General features: G+C 40.4%; 1 protein-coding gene across 2 annotated transcripts; it reads left to right on the top strand.

Annotated features, from left to right (window-relative positions):
• Window positions 1–1,112: 1,112 nt before the first annotated feature.
• Window positions 1,113–18,350, top strand: ccdc50b (coiled-coil domain containing 50b). 2 transcript variants are annotated; one of them, XM_066672952.1, is made up of 13 exons: window positions 1,113–1,535; window positions 2,168–2,247; window positions 3,524–3,652; window positions 6,162–6,224; window positions 6,930–7,053; window positions 7,343–7,433; window positions 13,361–13,463; window positions 13,737–13,819; window positions 14,824–14,874; window positions 14,992–15,108; window positions 16,201–16,313; window positions 16,393–16,487; window positions 17,798–18,350. In XM_066672952.1, coding segments are annotated over exons 3-13 (987 nt in total). In that variant the 5' UTR covers window positions 1,113–1,535; window positions 2,168–2,247; window positions 3,524–3,651; the 3' UTR covers window positions 17,944–18,350. The 2 variants fall into 2 exon arrangements, with proteins under 2 accessions (XP_066529049.1, XP_066529048.1); XM_066672951.1 differs by lacking the exon at window positions 3,524–3,652.
• Window positions 18,351–18,361: the final 11 nt, after the last annotated feature.

Below are 18,361 nucleotides of genomic sequence, written 5' to 3'. Positions count from 1 at the left end.
TCCAGTGACTTGCTCATAGTGGACATAGTGTCCTGTTTAAATATACAACCACAACCCAATGTTCCAGTGATTCACAGCCTCTGGTTCATACAGGTGCCACTTTAACAGATTCAGACAAGCTGTAAACACATATTTATTGCTTGTGGCAGCACTTATCAAACGGATTGAGTCATAAATGGGGGCACTGTAGAGCCCAGCCATTCACTCCATTACAAATGAACACGTGTTTAGCCTCTCAGTAGAAAGTTCCCTCAAGAAGTCACAGAATCTGCACAGAAAACTAAAAATGAACTTGGGGACTATTACAAATGTTTTCTTAAGAATTAGCACCACTGACCTCCAAACGTGTAGAAAAGATAGGAAAAGGCAGAAACGTCTAACAACTTTTGTTTATTTGGAACTTTGCCAGCAAATACATCTCTTTAAAAGTCAGACAAAATGGAAATGTCAAATTTCTTCATGTGATAAGGATCTCATTTTGGTGCTCAAAAAAAGTAAGTGTCACTATTGGGTAGGCTGCTTCCGGTTCAGTTAAAGAGAAGCAAGCACCTCTAAATAAGAGTTTAAACCTGTGCAGACACACGTAACTCAATTTAAAATCACGCGCTGATATACGTTAAGCGTTTCTGCGCAATTTTGTCAAGATATACAGTACTTAGAGTGCTATAAACCGATTGGCTGGTTGTTGCTATGCCAACGCCACAGTGAAATATGATTGGTTAGAGGGTGAAATAATAACGCTGCATATTTACCATCCGAAAAATCATGTTTAGTTTATGTTAATCATGTTAGTTTTATCGGAATAAATCGCTTCTGGTTTGTGAAGCCCTTCAAGCATTAGACTTCTCGAGATAAGTACTTATATCAAAATTAGAAATCCTGAAACGATATTATATTTTCACGGAATAAATATTAGCTACTGTTTTCTTTCAAGAAATGTCAGGCATTATGTCAACTCAGTAAGTCATTCTTTATCTACTTTAGTTCGCTTTTTACTTCAGGCCCACTGCTGACAGAGAAGGGGAAATCAAGAACAGCCTCAGTTTTTTCCTCCTAGCTGGAGTTATGAAGAGAATACTCTCTTTTTTCATTTATTAAACCGAGGGAACCCTTTAAGCCTCTACATACTTTTCTACCATGACTCCAGCCATTATTTTGAGCGGTGGTATTTATAGTGAGCAGCAGGGGGCGCTCAAAGCGATGTGTACACTGACAGACTGTGGGAACCACAGCAACAACTTCTGTTACTTTGTCTCAGAGGCGTTATTTCAGCTTCAGCGCCTTTAACAGCGCCTCAGCGGCGAGTTGACATTCATACTCCTGTTGTAATGTATATGAAGCTTGTGTGTTGTATCTTTGTGTAAATACCGGGTATCTTTTGCCGGTAACTGAACGCAGATACGGTGTTCCGCTGTAAATCTCGGCTCTGCCTCTGGATGCGCCTCACTGTCGGAGCCTACTGATGATGAGCGTCGAATAAAAAACATAACAAACCTTCGCGTGGTGAACAGACGAGACAAAAGCCGTGTGTTCAGGTGAAAAACTTTCGTTTTTAATCATTTTCCCTTTCTCATGTTGAATTATAGCTGTTCTGTTTGTGTAGCTAAAGTTGTCGTTAGTCGACGGTTTCTTAACGTCTGCGTTTAATTTATCAACGACAAGACGCGCGCTTCTAATTCGAATTTGTCCTTTCCACCTTAAATAGTGCAACAGTTACAGCCGAACTCCCGATTTGCTGCTGCACTATTTAAGGTGGAAAGGACAAATTCGAATTAGAAGCTTGTTCTTTGTCACTGTTCAGCTCTGCTGTTGGCTGAACATAAATACATTTGATATATTTGAAGTCGAAATTGTGTAACCTAAAATATCTTTTAATATGTAGCTCAGTTATTAATAGCAATCTGACAAGTGTCCTGAGATATTAATTATACCATTATAATGCATATTCTGAGTGGAGACCTGTTTTCCATCTCACAAATATACACAAGCTCAATTCAGAATGAACTGTTGGATGATTCTAGGAGATGAGAAAACACAGACTGTATGGCTCAGCGTTAGAGAGATCTGGAGAATGGAAATAGTACACACTGTCAGCTAAGACATGGTAAACAGAAGGTATGTCAGTGTTACACCATGATACATGTCTGTCTGCCTCTACTGCTTGCAGAGGACCATGAAGCATGAACACAGCCATGACTGAGATTGAGCTTGAGATTGACAAATCCCACCTGCCACGCGTGTTTGATGGTGCGTATCTTGGTTTTCCACCACAAGCATTTCAGTCACGTTTAAAGATACACGATGGTGTTTAGATGCTAGAGCATGTATCATGAGTGAAATAAGCAGTTAATGGGCTGTCTGAGCATTCAACTTTGAAACTGCAGTGTTCCAAATACAGACTCAAAAGGACGTATTCAGACAGGCAGGGCTACTTGCGTCATAAATTTAAGTAACCGATGCAGTCAACTTGTGGGATGGGGCTCACAAACCGAAGGTCATTTGTTGATGGTGCGGGTCAAGATACAGATGAGGACTAATTGAATATTCAAAGATCTGCTCCAGGGACCTGAATGTTGTGGGTTCAAGTCCCGCTCCGGGTGACTGTCTGTGAGGAGTTTGGTGTGTTCTTTCAGTGTCTGTGTGGGTTTCCTCCGGGTGCTCTGGTTTCCTCCCACGGTCCAAAAACACACATTGGTAGGTGGATCGACGACTCAAAAAGTGTCCATAGGTGTGAGTGAATGTGGGTGTGTGTGTCGCCCTGTGAAGGACTGGCGCCCCCTCCAGGATGTGTTCCTGCCTTGCGCCCATTGACTCCGGGTAGACTCTGGACCCACCGCGACCCTGAACTGAAGCAAAGTCTGTCAAAAAAGTTTTTTTTGGGAAAGGCAATGTGTTTACATTTGCTTAATCACCCAACTTTTGTTTTACTGAACACTGTCTTAGTTCTGTTCCACACTTGAGTGATATATATGCTGTCTGACAATATGGACATCAGATAAAGCCTGAATGCTTGAAGGTCATTGTCACAAATGGTGATAAGGCACTGAGAAACATTGGAATTGTTAGACCTGTCTGGCATGAGCCGTGCTGTAGACCATTGAAGTGGTCATTGCTGGCAGTGGAGGTGGACATGAGGCTGCATAACACTGATAAGGCTTTGAGAATGTCAATGCTGTTCCACTCTTTCCTCTTAATGACTTGTTGAGGAGATTGCCAGTGTTCCTGTCTGTCACGTGGGATTTAGGACCAGATTCCTTCTCCATTTTGGTAGCAGAGGTCAGCGCTGTGACCATGTGCCGTGCAGAGCAGATAAGCTTTCAAAGTCAGCTTAGAGTTTTTGTGACTAGAATATGTGTTGAGGAAATAAATGCAACTCTTTAATGAAGTGGACTTCAGGGAGTAAACAGCTAAGGTGTGTGTGTGTGTGTGTGTGTGTGTGTGTGAGAGAGAGAGAGAGAGAGTAAAACTTGATACTATGAATGTACTGACCCTTTTTTTTTTTTTTTTTACTCTGGGTGTATAGCAACCCCCCCCCTCCCCTTCCCACTTCTACCCCACTCCAACAGAGCCAGGGCAGATATTTATAAAAGCTTCTACTGTACAGGCCTGCAGTGCCAAATATAGACAGCACTAGAGAAGAGACAAAAGAAGAGTAAGTGAACCGCGCTCTCTCTCTCTCTCTCACACTCACTCACACACACCCTCACCCACTCTGAGTTCATACAAGTGACTCCAGACACCGCCATCTGTATGGCCCGAAGCTATAGCTCAGCAGAGTGGGTCAGATGGCTTAGCCGTGCGACCTTTCTCTCTTCAAAATCCAAAAAAGATCCCACCACTTCCCCCCCACACCCCCACCCTCCCCCACGTCTGCCTCTCCTAAGGTTTCACAAATATGAGAAACGCTTTGAAGGACATATTGGTGAAGAATTTCCTTCAGAATCTGTAGTGAGCTACACTGCCAGTAAATCACAATCCAGAAATCTAATCTAATTTGTTGAGTAAGATGAAATAGATTTGATTATGTGGTTTCAGACGAGGACTATAATATTTTATGGAATTAATAAAGTTAATTAATTCATTAAACGAATGAATCTTTCTCTGAAAGAACTGAGCTTCAGGCAAAAATGTTCAAGGACAAGAAACAGCAACACTGAGCTGGAGAGGCTGGTATTGTTAAAGGAAATTCATGGACGCAGCCAAGCTGTGTCTGTTTTTACACAGGTTTAGGTTTGAAAGCCACATTCATTATTAGAGAAAGAGGCACAGACCTAGTTTTCATTGGTGGGTTTATAGCAAAGTTATTTGCTGCTTAAAGACCCAGCAGGACACCACCCCTGCTTACTTATTACAGCACAAAATGATTTTTCATGCCATCTCGGTGTAACCAGATTGTGCCAGCCATTTATGAAATGAGCCACTGTGCACGGAACAACCGGGTAAACTTTTCCATCTGAGCTCATACGGCGCCTGCTTGAAAAGAGCAGGGTGGAGAGCAATGTGTTTCCCTCCGTCTCTCTTGCTTGCACAAGTTTAGACTCTGGCTTTGTCTCCTGTGCTTGTAATCTATGTTTGGACTCGAAGAGCGAACACCCTGACCTGTGACAAATATTGTTTTGTCAGATATGTCAGAATTGTTATAGGACAGTTCTTTACTTAGACAATGTGGAACGCCGTGAAACTATTCTTAGTAGCCATCTTCATCCACATCATTTATTTGGCATTTCCTTCGCTCTATCAGTTGGCGAACATTTGTTCGATGTCTAAAGTCTGCACTGGAGCCTAATGTAGTTCACTAACGCAGTTCTGCGTTGAATGGTAAAGTAACTTCCATAAGATCAGTGGCATGGAATCCACAGGAGCATAATTGTGCTCTGGGTGGGTAGACCCTTAGGTTTTTTCCATCTCATATCGCAATGTTAAGTAACGTAGCCATCCCTTAATCGTGATGCTCAAACCAAGGTTTATTTTTTGATACGTTGATACAAAATGGTTGGATAAAGGACCTCCCTACGTTCTGTTGTCATCATCTCATCACGCTGCGCTGTTCAGTCTTATTGCTTTAGCTGCAGTTAAAGAAGCAGGTCTCTAAGGAAGGATGGCTGAGTTAAGGGGGGGGGGTGAAATGGTGCAGTTTTTTACCCAACTGTTCCTTTATATGAAGGGACATTGGGGAGCATTATTCAGATTGATTTGCTGTGTTTGGTGCTGTAGCTGAGTGTATAATTCTTTCTAAGGCATTCCTTAGCATTCATCATTGTTTGGATTCCCGTTTAATTGGACCCCTGGCAGGTAAGGAATTTGCCTGGGTCAGCAGACACACACACACACACACACACACACACACACACACACACACACACACACCATGTTTTCATACTGTTAAGGGACATAAATAGACTTCCATTCATCCTGTGGAGCCTTACCCTGACTCTAACCATAACTATTACTACCCTTACCGTAATACGTTCACCTTAAATTTTAAGTAATGGAGACATGACCTTTGACCCCACAATATGAGTTTTTAAAAATATTTTAGTACCCACAATGTGATGAATATCTGCACTAAACACAGACACACACAGTTGCATGCGATACTTAAAAAGAGCTGAAAAAGATGGCAGTGTTTAAACTCCTGTGACTGAAGTTTGAACATGTTGTCCACATGTGTTTCCAGATCTGCTTTATCTAAATAGAGCAGCAAAGTAACCTCAGTTTCCTCATGTTTGTCCTGTAAATGTACTGTGAAGCATAACACTAACTAATACATGTTAAATGCAGCCTGTTTCTCACGATTTTTACCTACCGTCCCTTGCCAAGGTCAAGAAAAAGCACGGAAGCACACACACACACGCTATGGGCAGTTTGCCACCTTCTACTGCCCCATTGTCCCGTTCCGCTGACCCACTTGGCTGGACGACAAGTTTTCCTGTTTTGGGTCCCAGAAAGGGCATTAGTGCATTTCTGTAACACTCAGAGATACTCGGCTATTTGTGTGTTTGTTCATCACAATGTCTTTGAAAGAGTCCAGCCACTTTGTGAACATGCTTTAGTTTTCACTGCTCTGTCATTGTTGTAGATAAACATGTCCTCGCTGTGTTTGTCCATGTATTTGTTATAGACTGAGTTCTGTGTTTTGTCGTGTCTGTTTTCTCTCTCAGTGTGTCAGTGTTTCTCAGTGCTGGAGGACAGCGCGCTGGCTCATAGCCTTCAGGAGCAGGAGAGTGAGTAAACAACACATCACTTTCATCTCTCTGTCCATTCTTCCATGTGGCTGTTCCGCCGTACCCTCTAACATCCCTCTCTTTTCGCTCTGTCCTTTTATCCAAACCTCCATTGTTTCTTCCCTCCATCCCTTTGGCCATCCCTCCAGTTCTTTATACTTCCCTGCATCCAACACACTGCCCATTTCCCCGTCCTTTCATTTGTTTATACCTTCCTGTGTCTTTCCATCCGTTTCTTCATACCACCCTGCAACCCTCTAACAAACCTTTTATCTATAGCTTCAACTCTCCTTCTACTCCTCCATTTTGAAACAAAACTCACCTAGCCTTGTTTCAGCTCAAATTCTCAAAGGCTAAGATTAGGGTTGACTGTGAGCACCGAAATGTTAATGAAGGTAACAAAATAACCTTGCACTTCTATTGGTTTATGATTTATTTAATTTAACAGCTCAGTGCAGTGGAATTAACGCCTTCAGACTGATGATTGTTTGTCTACATCTCAGTTATTACTGTCATCACTGTTCCTCGTGTCAGATATCTATATCTGTATGTATGTAATATCAGTATCTGACCTTTATGATCAAAATGTGAGTGCAGTATTTATTGAAGAGCATTGAAGTGTATAATAAAAGTCAGTTCTAACTTTTCAAAACTGATTTATTTGAATCAAAATTTTCAGATGCTCTTGTTTGTTCTCCTTCACAGTTGAACAGTTCTACAGCTCTAATGTGCAGAAGAACCAGGCAGTGCAGAGCGATGTGCGTCTGGCGCGGAGGCTGCAAGAAGAAGAGGAACGGAGAGCTCAACTCAGCCACCAGCTACGACAAGTGTAAGGCAGTGTGTGTGTGTGTGTGTTAAAGTAGCTGCTCAGCTCTTCAGACAAGAAAAAGCACCTCAGGAGTGTCCTGATATAATCACTGCACTGTATTAAGTCTTTCTTACAGTGATTTGCTTTTTGCTTTAGTTTAACTAGACTTGACTCCATTTAGCTGATCCAGGGCATGGCTAAAAATAAATTACTGTCTCACTGTTGATAAGCATCTGAGGGCGTTTCGAAGGTTTTCACTGAACTATGAACGACCCAAGCAGGAACTTCCATCTCCGTGGCTCATTTACAGGGAGGAGCATGACTGTGAGTATGCAAAGATGATTCAAGAGGAGCTCAGAAGGCGCGATGAAGAAGCACAGAGGAGGGAAGAAGAAGATGAGGTATGTTAAGGTGGTGGTTGAATAGCTAAGACTCCTAAACTGCAGAAATATATATACTTTAAAGTGTTTTTCTTACATTAAGATCTTCAAATGTTTCATGTCATAGACATGACTCTTTGTTTGCTTTGTTCAGCCAGGGGAAAAAAATGTAAAAGTAAAAAAGTATTCAGAAACCAAGTTTGTATAGTGGTCCAAAGTTATTGTTGTTAATAAAGGCTTCTGGATATCTCTGGTAAGAAGTAGTTAGCTATTTGAATCATTGTGGTATAAATTTGGCACGTTCCTCTTGGGAATCCATTGCCATTTCCCCAAGGTTATGAGGCTCCTTCTGCTGGACATTTTGAAATCCACAATCCATAAATTGTCAAAGCCATTCAAGTCAGGAGGTAAAGAACATGAGGCAAACATGTTTATTGTCTTTTTAGAAACCAACATTGGGTTGTTTTTCGTGTATGTTTAGCGTCATTATCTTGCTCTCTCCTTTCAAAATCATTATCTCCATTCATGTTTCCTACATGTAAACCCCTAATACCATTTACGAGAAGAAAGGAAAGACATGTCCAAAGTTTGCTTATTTAGTTTTGCCCTTCAGCTACAGCACTAATGAGGCCAATGAGCAAACAACATCTATGTACTACTTCATTAGCATTATCCCAAAATGCATGCGTAAATTATCACCAGTTTACATTAAACCGGACTGACTTAAGCAATCCCAAATAGACTTGCATACCTGATTTCCGACCGTGTATGACATAGTTATGGACAAAGGGACAAAATGGACAGGGGTCTAAAAAAGAGAGAAAGAGAGCTATACATTGCATTTTTAAAAGCAGTAAAACATTTTTAGCAATATTTCTGCCCAGTCTTACACACACACAAACCGTGTGTGTGTGTGTGTGTGTGTGTGTGTGTGTGTGTGTGTGTGTGTGTGTGTGTGTGTGTGTGTGTGTGTGTGTGTGTGTGTGTGTGTGTGTGTGTGTGTGTGTGTGTGTGTGTGTGTGTGTGTGTGTGTGTGTGTGTGTGTGTGTGTGTGTGTGTGTGTGTGTTGTTTTGGCTTTAAATGTGTGGTCTTGCACGAGACTACCCGTTGTTGGCTGCTGTATTGAAGCCTGGCTACCCGACAGTCTGTTCTCACTTTTAAGCTGATTACAGAGTACTAACCAAGCACCGGGACAGAGTAGGTGCTTGTTCCCCACAGAAAAGCAGCCGGAAGGAGCAATGGGGGAACAAAAGAGAAAAAAAGAACAGAGAGAATGAGGCCCCTGTTGCATGAGAAGTGTCTCTCGGCCAGCAATCCACTTCACCACAACCTCAAGGGTTTCTGTATTTTTCTCATCCTTCCCAATCCTTTCTTCTCCAAAGATATAAGCCATGAACTCCAAAATGCCAGCTTTGTCATTGCAGAGCTCAGATTGGCACTTCTGCCTTCAAAACTGTTGCCACAGCAACGCCTGAGGTGTTTCCACAGTAGCGGTTGGTTGTCATGGAGGTGGAGATTTGGTCGGATGCAAATAGTGAGGCAACGTAATGTGTTATTATGGCTTCTGTTTGGTTTTGGAAGACCAGAGGGGAGACAGCAGGAAGTAAAAGGCTGTTTACAAAAAAACTGTATTGTTATTTTATTAAAGATAAATTAGGTTTTTGTTTTCCTTACACCAAATGAAGTCAATCAGCCAAAACAGTAATAGGATGATTTTCGCATTTAGTTTCCATATAATTTTATTAATAAGGAAGCCATGTATACCAATTAGCATAGTGCAAACTACCTGCTAGTTATAGTTTTAATAGAGACTGTAAGTGTAGGAGGGAGCAGACAATATCTTGGGCTGGATTTCTGGATGGCTTCTACTGTGAGCCGTCAGGTGGCATCCACTTTGATGAACAGTGGGACTATATTCTGCGAGGCAGACCCCAGAACTAGTCTGAGAATACATAACTGTATTTACATTTTGGTAAACAATTTACATTGATGTCCATTGCTTGTTAGCCATTAGCCTCTTAGCTTCAGTGCAAACCTAAAACAGCAAACTTGGAACATTAAATTGTCTGTGCTGGTTGCTACATTTGACAAAACAGGAAAACTATGTATACTTTTTGTGATTTTTCACCAACAAGTCCTTTAAAGTGAAGACAGCTTAAGGAGAAATGCGCCAGCTCTTCTGGTGATTGAAGTGTCTCAGAGGAACTGTGGATTTGTGAATTGCAGCTTCAGAATGGCAGTGCTTGTTTTAGAGTTTTAATGCCGCACTCATTTCTAAAAATGGTTTGTGGCTTAAAATTGAAAAAGGGCCAAGAGTCTGTTCAGAGTGTTTTCGCAAAGTGTTTTCGTCCTCTGTGAACTGTGGTTCTTGACAGTGCCGTGAGGCACCTGGTGTTGACTAATTCAGCTTCAACAGATGGCCATGTGCGCTACCTTAACAATGAAGGCTCAACATCTACACACTGTAGTGTATTCGACTGTAGACAGATATATACACTCAGTGCAAAAGCCCGTTTCTAATCTATTAGCTACGCTAGTTGGAGCTGTTGTTCCATGTTTAGTTGGTACAGTGGCCTCAACAGGACAAGCTTTGAAAACACCTTAATGTTGCGGTGCCAGAAATAAATGCTCAGCAGCTCTATGTTGCAGTTTTTGTAAAAATATGAAGCCAATTTTAATACAGATTTATGTATAAACAAATAGCAGGAATATTCATAGGTATTTAGATTTGAGAGTGTTGACATTTTTAAAGAACATAAGTTATGGAAAACAAAACATTCAACACTTTTTATATATGGAACATAATTTTATTTGTTTGTTGGACCTCTGTAACGTAAACAGTGTTAAATTTTTCCCCACAAATGTTAGCAGTTCATTCTCCACTCCATACAGAAAATATACAGACATTATGCTGTGGAAAAAATATTTAATTAATTGTTTTTATGTTGTCACTAGAGCTAAAACATTCACATGTATCCACCATTTCAGCGTGGGGTCATTAAGCTCTGCCCATTCCCATTGAGGTGATGAGGAATGTTTCAGTCCAGTCTGCTTTTAGAAAGGAAAACTGTTTTTTGTTGTGGAAATACTTCAGATTATGACTATAATATTATGACTTTACATTGTGCAAGTTATTAAACAAACTTTGAACAGTAGTGCGGTATATCTACATGAACTCTTGGTCTCTCAGAGCTAAGGGCCTGGTCTTTTTTTCAAGAATGAAGGCTTTATCTGCCACTACTTTGGCACAACCTGTAGCACTATGTCAACTATTTTAACAGCACATCACTGTAAGTCACAGGCTCTGTGGCTGTTGGCAAAGAATGTGTGTGTGTGTGTGTGTGTGTGTGTGTGTGTGTGTGTGTGTGTGTGTGTGTGTGTGTGTGTGTGTGTGTGTGTGTGTGTGTGTGTGTGTGTGTGTGTGTGTGTGTGTGTGTGTGTGTGTGTGTGTGTGTGTGTGTGTGTGTGTGTGTGTGTGTGTGTGTGTGTGTGTGTGTGTGTGTGTAGGGGTGGAGCAGATGGACAGTGTTGAGCAGGACTTGGACTCTGAAATCTGAAAGAGAAAAGGCTTTCATTGTTTATATTCATGAGAGATGTGTCAATTCTTTGTGGCCCAGTTTCACAGTTATCTCACCCCTCCTACTTTAATTATATACTGTGTGTGTCTGTAAAAACTGTAAAATAGACCACTTTTTAAATGGGATTATTTTAGCATTCTTCTTAATTTAAGAAATATTTTATACATAGAGCCTTTTACAAGAACGTTTACACAAACTCATTTATAACTCTGATCATGTTGTGTATTGCACTGAAGTGTTTATGTGCATATGTCTATTTGTCTGTTTGTGTGTGCTCTTGTCTGTATGTGTAGGCTCGTCTGTGTTTTGGAGCCTGTCTACTATGGATATCCTTCACTATGTAGCTAGACTGAATGTGGTCCAGTGAGTCTCCTATGAGGAAGCTGTTTTACCACAGAGGAGTGAACACTCAGACAATGTGAAATATCTCACCGTGGTGTTGATGAAGAATAGAGCTTTAGAGACTCAGACGCATTGATGGACTAACAGCAACAACCTTAAACACTCGAACACTGTATTTTGAATGTAATATATATATTTATGAAAATACAGTGTTTGATAGCAGTCAGCCATTTGACTCTTTGCATGATTTAGGGCCTGCTTTTACTTCATTGGAAATGGAGTGTTCATCCTTGGCTTTTATACAGTGGTATGTTATTAAAACTAGAGATTTATTATTATTTTACTCCACTGTTTAAGGTGGAATTTAATATTCCTATAAGAAATCATTTTAATTATTAGTAGTATTATTATTTTTTTATGTTTGTTCACTGTGGTTTGTGTATGGACTGTAGCCCATACTGTACCAGTATGTTTTATTTATTTATATTTTTTGTTTATTGTCAGTTTTCACTTTCATATTTTAATCTGAACGTGCCCTAAATTTCAGTTCTGTGCACTGAGCTAAACTTCTCAAGGCCTTGAGAGGGTGTCACCTAATTTTATGCTGAATATGTGGCTACCCTTGGCATACAGAAGGCTAAAGAGCATGCAACAACAGTAATTTCAGTGCATTACTAATTAAAGCCCGTAAGCAATAAGCATAAGTCTCAGGTGGATTCATAGAAATATCAGTCCGATTGTCTCTCAGTTTCTGGAACATATTACCTGCAGTAATGGACCTCACTAACCACTTGGAGCTGTCTGCTGAGAACTGTCTATTTACGAACAGGGCATGCAGCAAAACCTTGGCAATACAGCTAATGGCCACTAAAAGCCCCAGTGAGGTAGGCTTCACTAGAAGCTGGGATGAGTCTCTCCTCATGCCAAAGCATTACACTAAAATTGCCTTGGCGCCAGGAGACCTGCATCATTGATAATGTGAGTCCTCAGCAGAAGAGAAATATGAGAAAGAGAGGAAATGCCTCCCTCTGGTGGAGCAGAAGATATAATGATTTTAAACTCAACACATCTCAAATGTTGGAGCACCACTCATTATTTTCGTGGATTTGACGTTCCACAATTATTTAACCAGTATAAGTCAGACTCAGGAGGCCTAAAGGAGTTGGGGCTGACTGGCTTTAAATTCTAACAGAAATGTTCCAAAATCCAGTGTCCAATTTCACAGAGTCGTAAAGGCTGTTGCTGCAGGTTAACAACACAGCTGTAAATACCCATGATTTCAGAGGGTGCTAGAAAATATTTCAGTATTGTCATGGGGTTTACAAATTGTAAAAGTGCTGTTTGTTTCAGCGCCATAATATTAGGCTTCAGTAACGTCATACTTGTACAAACACAGTAGAAACTACAGAACAAATGAAGATATGCTTCACATTTAGAGTGTATATATATATAAAGAGAGAGAGTGTGTGTGTGTGGGGGGGCGGTTGAGTATGTGTGGGTGACTACTGAGCTGTACTTTCCTCTGTATGCTGCATGTGGTATTATGAGTGTATATGTGTGTGCGTGTTTTTGCACTTCAGAGAGAGGTGTGTGGAAATTTACTTCGCCAACTCTTGTAGGACTCTACTCTCACAACTACACTGCATTGAACTGAGGTCATCTGTGCTAGAGAGCACAATAAAGCCCTGTCATTATCTACAGTCAGATTATTACACCGTTATTGATAGTTTTTAAGCATTTTTAACAAGAAAATGTGGTGCAGGGCATTAAATGACATTTTTAAGGTCTTGAAACATACCCAGCCTACTTTATAAATAAATGGTTTTGTCTTTTTGATACTTCACCCACCACAGACATTATACATTGCCCCTAAGACAAATCAAGTCTCTCTAGAGTCTCTGTAATAAGCTTTAGAGTCTTTCTGTAATGGTCTGTAGAGTATTTCTACCATTCGGTATGCCGCTATAATAATCCAGTCTTTGTTTTGTTCTGTAACCTACACTGAGCTGACCTGTGTATTATGGCAGGAGATGGCCAAGCGAATGCAGGAGGAGGAAGAGTTGGAGATGAGGCGGCAGAGGGCCCAGGCTGGTAACCACGGAGACAGCAAAGACTCGCCACTCAGTGAAGGTAACAGAAGTGCTTCACTGTTGTGTTGTGTTAACCATTTATTTCATGCCGAATGTATTTCAAATATTTCCACTGTGGCTGGCTGATGTAGGCCCTCGTGTTGCACTTTCTCACCCTCTTTTAATAACTGTTATCTCCCTATCTCTTTCTGTCTTCCTCTCTTTTGTTCACATTGTCTCACCTTCACTCTGTTTTTTTCTGTGTCTGTATCTTCTGTTCTTTTTCTTTTCTCTTGTTGTTTATGCTTTTAACACCCCCCCCATTCTCTCTCAGATTTAGAGCTGTGGGAGCAGTTGGCAAGGGATGCTGAATTGGCTCGTATTTTGCAGGAGGAGGAGGACAAGCCTTACAGGAAGGTGGGCTTTTGTAGGTCATTTTACCCACCCACACACCCACACACACACACACACACACACACACAATGACTTTGTTTTGCCTTAACCTTTATAGATGTAGCAGATATAGCTGACAGTAAGGGGAAAAAATGCTGTGTTATTGAATAACATTATATTATGTTCATTATTTATTACTTCTGAGTTCAGTAAATAAGCAAAGACTGACTGTGGAAAATATGGATTTTAAACATTGAATATGTACCAGATGTTGGGGAAAAGCAAAATCGTGCAAACTTGAAAAAATGAAAATTAAAAAAAGATATATACCAATCAGCAATTACAATACTACTCGTTTATTCTGCACTCAATGCGTACAGAAGCACTCTGTAGTTCTACAGTTACAGACTGTCGTCTGTCTGTTGCTCTGCCTACTTTCTTTGCCCCCTTTTACAATGGTCTCGACACCCACAGAACCACCACAGAGCAGGTATGATTTGAGTGGTGGAATAATCGTACTCAGATCACTGCTGCAGTTACACAGTGTAAGTGTTAGTGTGTGTTGTGCTGGTATGAGTGGATCAGACACAGCAGCGCTCTCTTTGGCCTCTCAGTTTAAAAACTCACTGGGGCTGAGAATAGCTCATCAAGCAAAAATAGAGAGCATGAAATGACGTCACTTTTCCGGAACACGCCCACTCAGTCAGACTTAGTGGCTATATATATATATATATATATATATATATATTATACACACACACACACACACACATACACTTAGAAAGTCCTTTAAGGGTTCTTCATCCAAGAAAACAGGCAAGGCTACTGATGTATTATTGGCTGTAATTATAGAACTACAAAGTGCATGTACACAGAAGTAAGTAGGTGGTTGTAATATTACAGCAAATTGGTGTAAATCTCATGTACTTGAGAATCAAATTCAAATGTATCATGTGTAAACACATCAAAATATTATATCAGTATAACAAAAGTGGCAGAACTCATTAGTCTGCTGGTTATATTATTAGGGCCGTAGATCAGATGTGGATTTCCGTGCAGCTCAAGTGGCCCAAGATGAGGTGAGCTGATCTATAAATGAAATATAGAATGCAGTAACTGCAGTTATTAATATATGAAAGTTGTAATGTGGGGCTTATTTGTTTTATACTGACCAATCACAACTTTCTGTTCTCTAGGAGATCGCCCGATACATGCAACGACAAGAAAGAAAGGACAGGAGGGAGTCACATGACCTAGAAGCCCAGGAGAGGTCATTTGACTTGAGAGCCACTGACAACATCACTAGCAGAAAAGTATGTCTCATCCCACAGTTCTTACACCTCTATACTTCAATATTTGTGAGATCTAGTGCATAGAACCTTATTTTGAACAGGTTTAAAAATCTAAAAGTGCTCATTCAGTTCTAATTTGTGAATTTGGCTTCTTTTGCACACAAGCAGCTTCACCTTAACGTGGGCACATTTGCTGATTAGAAGGAGTGTCTGAATCTACTAGAGCAACGTTACGAGTAGTAGATTCTCTAGATCACTCGTATATCAACCAAGTTCGCGTCACTTAGAGGGGTTTAAATAAAAAGGGAATATTTCCTGTTTATACTCTTGATTTTAAAATAAAATAGTAGATGAAAAAATGTCTACAGTCATTTTAACGTTTGTTGTATCCCTAGATGTTAGACAGTAGATATTTTACAGCAGAGAGTAGCAGGATAGAATCACACTAGGGACACTGACTCCATGAGGAAGGTATGAGGAAGTTATTTTTCAAGACACAAATCATTTGTTTGTTTCTATTTCATCTACTACATCTTGAGGCATTTAATTAACAAATATAGAGGGAATTCACCCTGCATGTCTTCCCAGACTTGAGGCCTGCTCTAAAATCCCCTGGCATTGGCTGGCTACTTCATTGAAAAATTTTCAGTTTCAGTTGCAACTCACTCATTATCATTTTCCCTTTCGTATAAATGAACCTATCATAAAGTATATTTGGAGCCATGGAGCTGCTGCATTTCACCCTTTACTCTCCAAAGTGACCTAATCAGTAACTTTTTTAAGTTTACTACTCACTTTCTGTGAACTGTTTTAACATCTCTGAAATGTAACCATGTTTTTGTAAGTGAAGAAGATTAAACATGGTTTTGAAGTTCTTCAGATTCTTACTTGATAAAGCCCACTATAATCATTGGCATACAGTAGTGTTTTACATTGTCTCAGTTAAACAGTATGTTAACCTAAACACTAAATATATTATTATCTGTTAATATATAAATATGGAGTAATAAATGTTCTGTATTGATCTCCAAGCAGGTAAACAGAGAGTCGAGCAGATGGATAGAGATGACTGTAGTGTGTAAATGTTAGATATGAATGCTGCTCTGTGTACAGGTGGAGCCTCTTCAAATGCCGAGAGAGAGGCTGAACTCTGAGGGTCTTCACTCACCTGTAGAAGAGGAACACACCCTCGAAAGGCATCCACTGAACCTACCCTGCACTACTCTGTTAGTCAAACACACCAAAACACATAGTTTATTTACATTGTCACTGCAGGCATTTTCTAACTTGCCTGTTTCTTCACAGAGGAACACAGCACATCCATAACATTGCAGAAGAACTGGACCCTACATTCACAGCCAGAAAGAGAGACAGCCAGATATCCACAATCCCGTCTGCAGGTACTTACAACACAAATACACACTGGAAAATCCAAATAAAGAACTATGGAAAATACACCTGTTAAATGTACTGGAGCTTTACATGTAACATTCAACATGTACAAACACTAGTCTGACTGGTCAACAAATATGAGGAAGGAAAATACAGGTACTAAATATGTTTTTGTTTTATTATTTTCTGAGTATTAGAAGATCTGAAGGGTGTAATCAAGTTTAAAAATAATATGTAAGGTGTACAGTATTATACTGTGGTGACACTGGACTCTAGGCTCATGGGGGAGCTCCCAGCAGGTCTAGAAGCACCCCAGGGACTGTTTCAGGTTTCGGGTTATTTTGGGGATTAACCCAGTGTTTGAAGACTCTTCATATTGGGGAGGGTCTTTGTGTGTGTGTGTGTGTGTGTGTATATGTGTGTATATGTGTGTGTGTGTGTGTGTATATATGTGTGTGTATATGTGTGTGTGTGTTGGACTTGGTGTATGGCGATTGTCATGGGCAGAGCGGTATCCACCGTCAGGAGGATTTGGATGACAATGGAATACTCCCTCCACACACCAAGCCCAAATTACTGTCTGTTCAATTGTTCTTTTCTGTCTAGTGGCCTTGCAGTAGGGCCTCAGTAAAAGTCACTTGTTGCAGTAATAGTCATTTCCCACCTCCAGCGACATTACAATACGGTGATGCGCCGGAAGTCGACGGCAATCCGTTCCGGAACTCGCGTCGTCAACTGATGCGGTCGAGTTCTGAATCGAATTTCCCCATAAGAAATAACTGAAAACTGATTAATTGGTTCTCGACCATCAATTTTTTACCATAAATTTTATTCCTTAAAAATGTACTTATCGTTGATCTCGGCAATTTGAAATCCGACGCTAAGTCAGTCACATGCACACCTTTCTCGAACTTTTCAATTACTGCCTTTTTCAGCTCTGTTGTAGTTCTCACATTTTTCCTCTTTTGCTTTTCTGATGTATCTTTCTTGGGACCCATCTTTGTTATTGTTTTTTTTTTTTTTTTGCAAATCAAAAGTCACAAAAATGCGTAAAATACACAAAAACTTGGAGAACACCCTCAAAAAGCTTCTAACCATGCGGAACGACGCCAAGTAGCGTCAACACGAGCGGTGTTTGTTTACAAAAGTCGCGTGGGTTGGGTTCCGAGTTTTAAGGTCGACCTCCGAGTCGAAATTCTCTCGACATTTAGCGTCGACTTCCGGGGTTCTACTGTATTAAATCATATCATCTAAAAATTGTATTAAAGAAGTTTGAGACTAGGCATTGGTCATGATAAACTTGTCACTGTCTCTGTAGGTATTTCCCTGGCCCCTCGCAATCCTCACAGCATATTCTACGATTACCTGCCAGAGCCCAGCTTTGTCCCTCCCACCAGACGCAACTCTGACAAATCAGGACGAGTCAAAGCCAAAGAGAAACGGGAGAATTGCAAGCAACAGTGACTTGTACATCCTGTTGAGTATTTTTTGCTGATTCAGAGTTTGTTGAAGTTTGAGCCTGAATGTGAGCTCACTGTGCCATGTAAATGAAAGCAGAGCTGCTTGTAAGACTATTATTCAGTGTTTTCAGGATTCTGTTTAGAGAAAACAGATTCATTTAGATTGAAATGCAATGTTGATTTGGGAAACCTATGAAAATTTCATTCTGGCCCACAGCCAGAAATATGAAACTTGTATGTGCCTGAGGGAAAGACTGCATTGCTATTAGTGCATACAGTGTGTATATTTGTATTCTCGTTTGTCAATATAGTTGTGTCAAGGCAGCTTATTTGTAAGTTTATAATTTGATCCAGTTTCTTGAAAAGAAAAATATTCTAACCTTTTAAATAATAACTCAGATATAATTTCCTAATTACAGATG

The sequence above is a fragment of the Hoplias malabaricus genome, chromosome 5, assembly GCF_029633855.1.
Source record: "Hoplias malabaricus isolate fHopMal1 chromosome 5, fHopMal1.hap1, whole genome shotgun sequence".
In the NCBI taxonomy this organism is placed as follows: Eukaryota; Metazoa; Chordata; class Actinopteri; order Characiformes; family Erythrinidae; genus Hoplias; species Hoplias malabaricus.
This window is presented reverse-complemented; position numbering and strand designations above follow the sequence as displayed.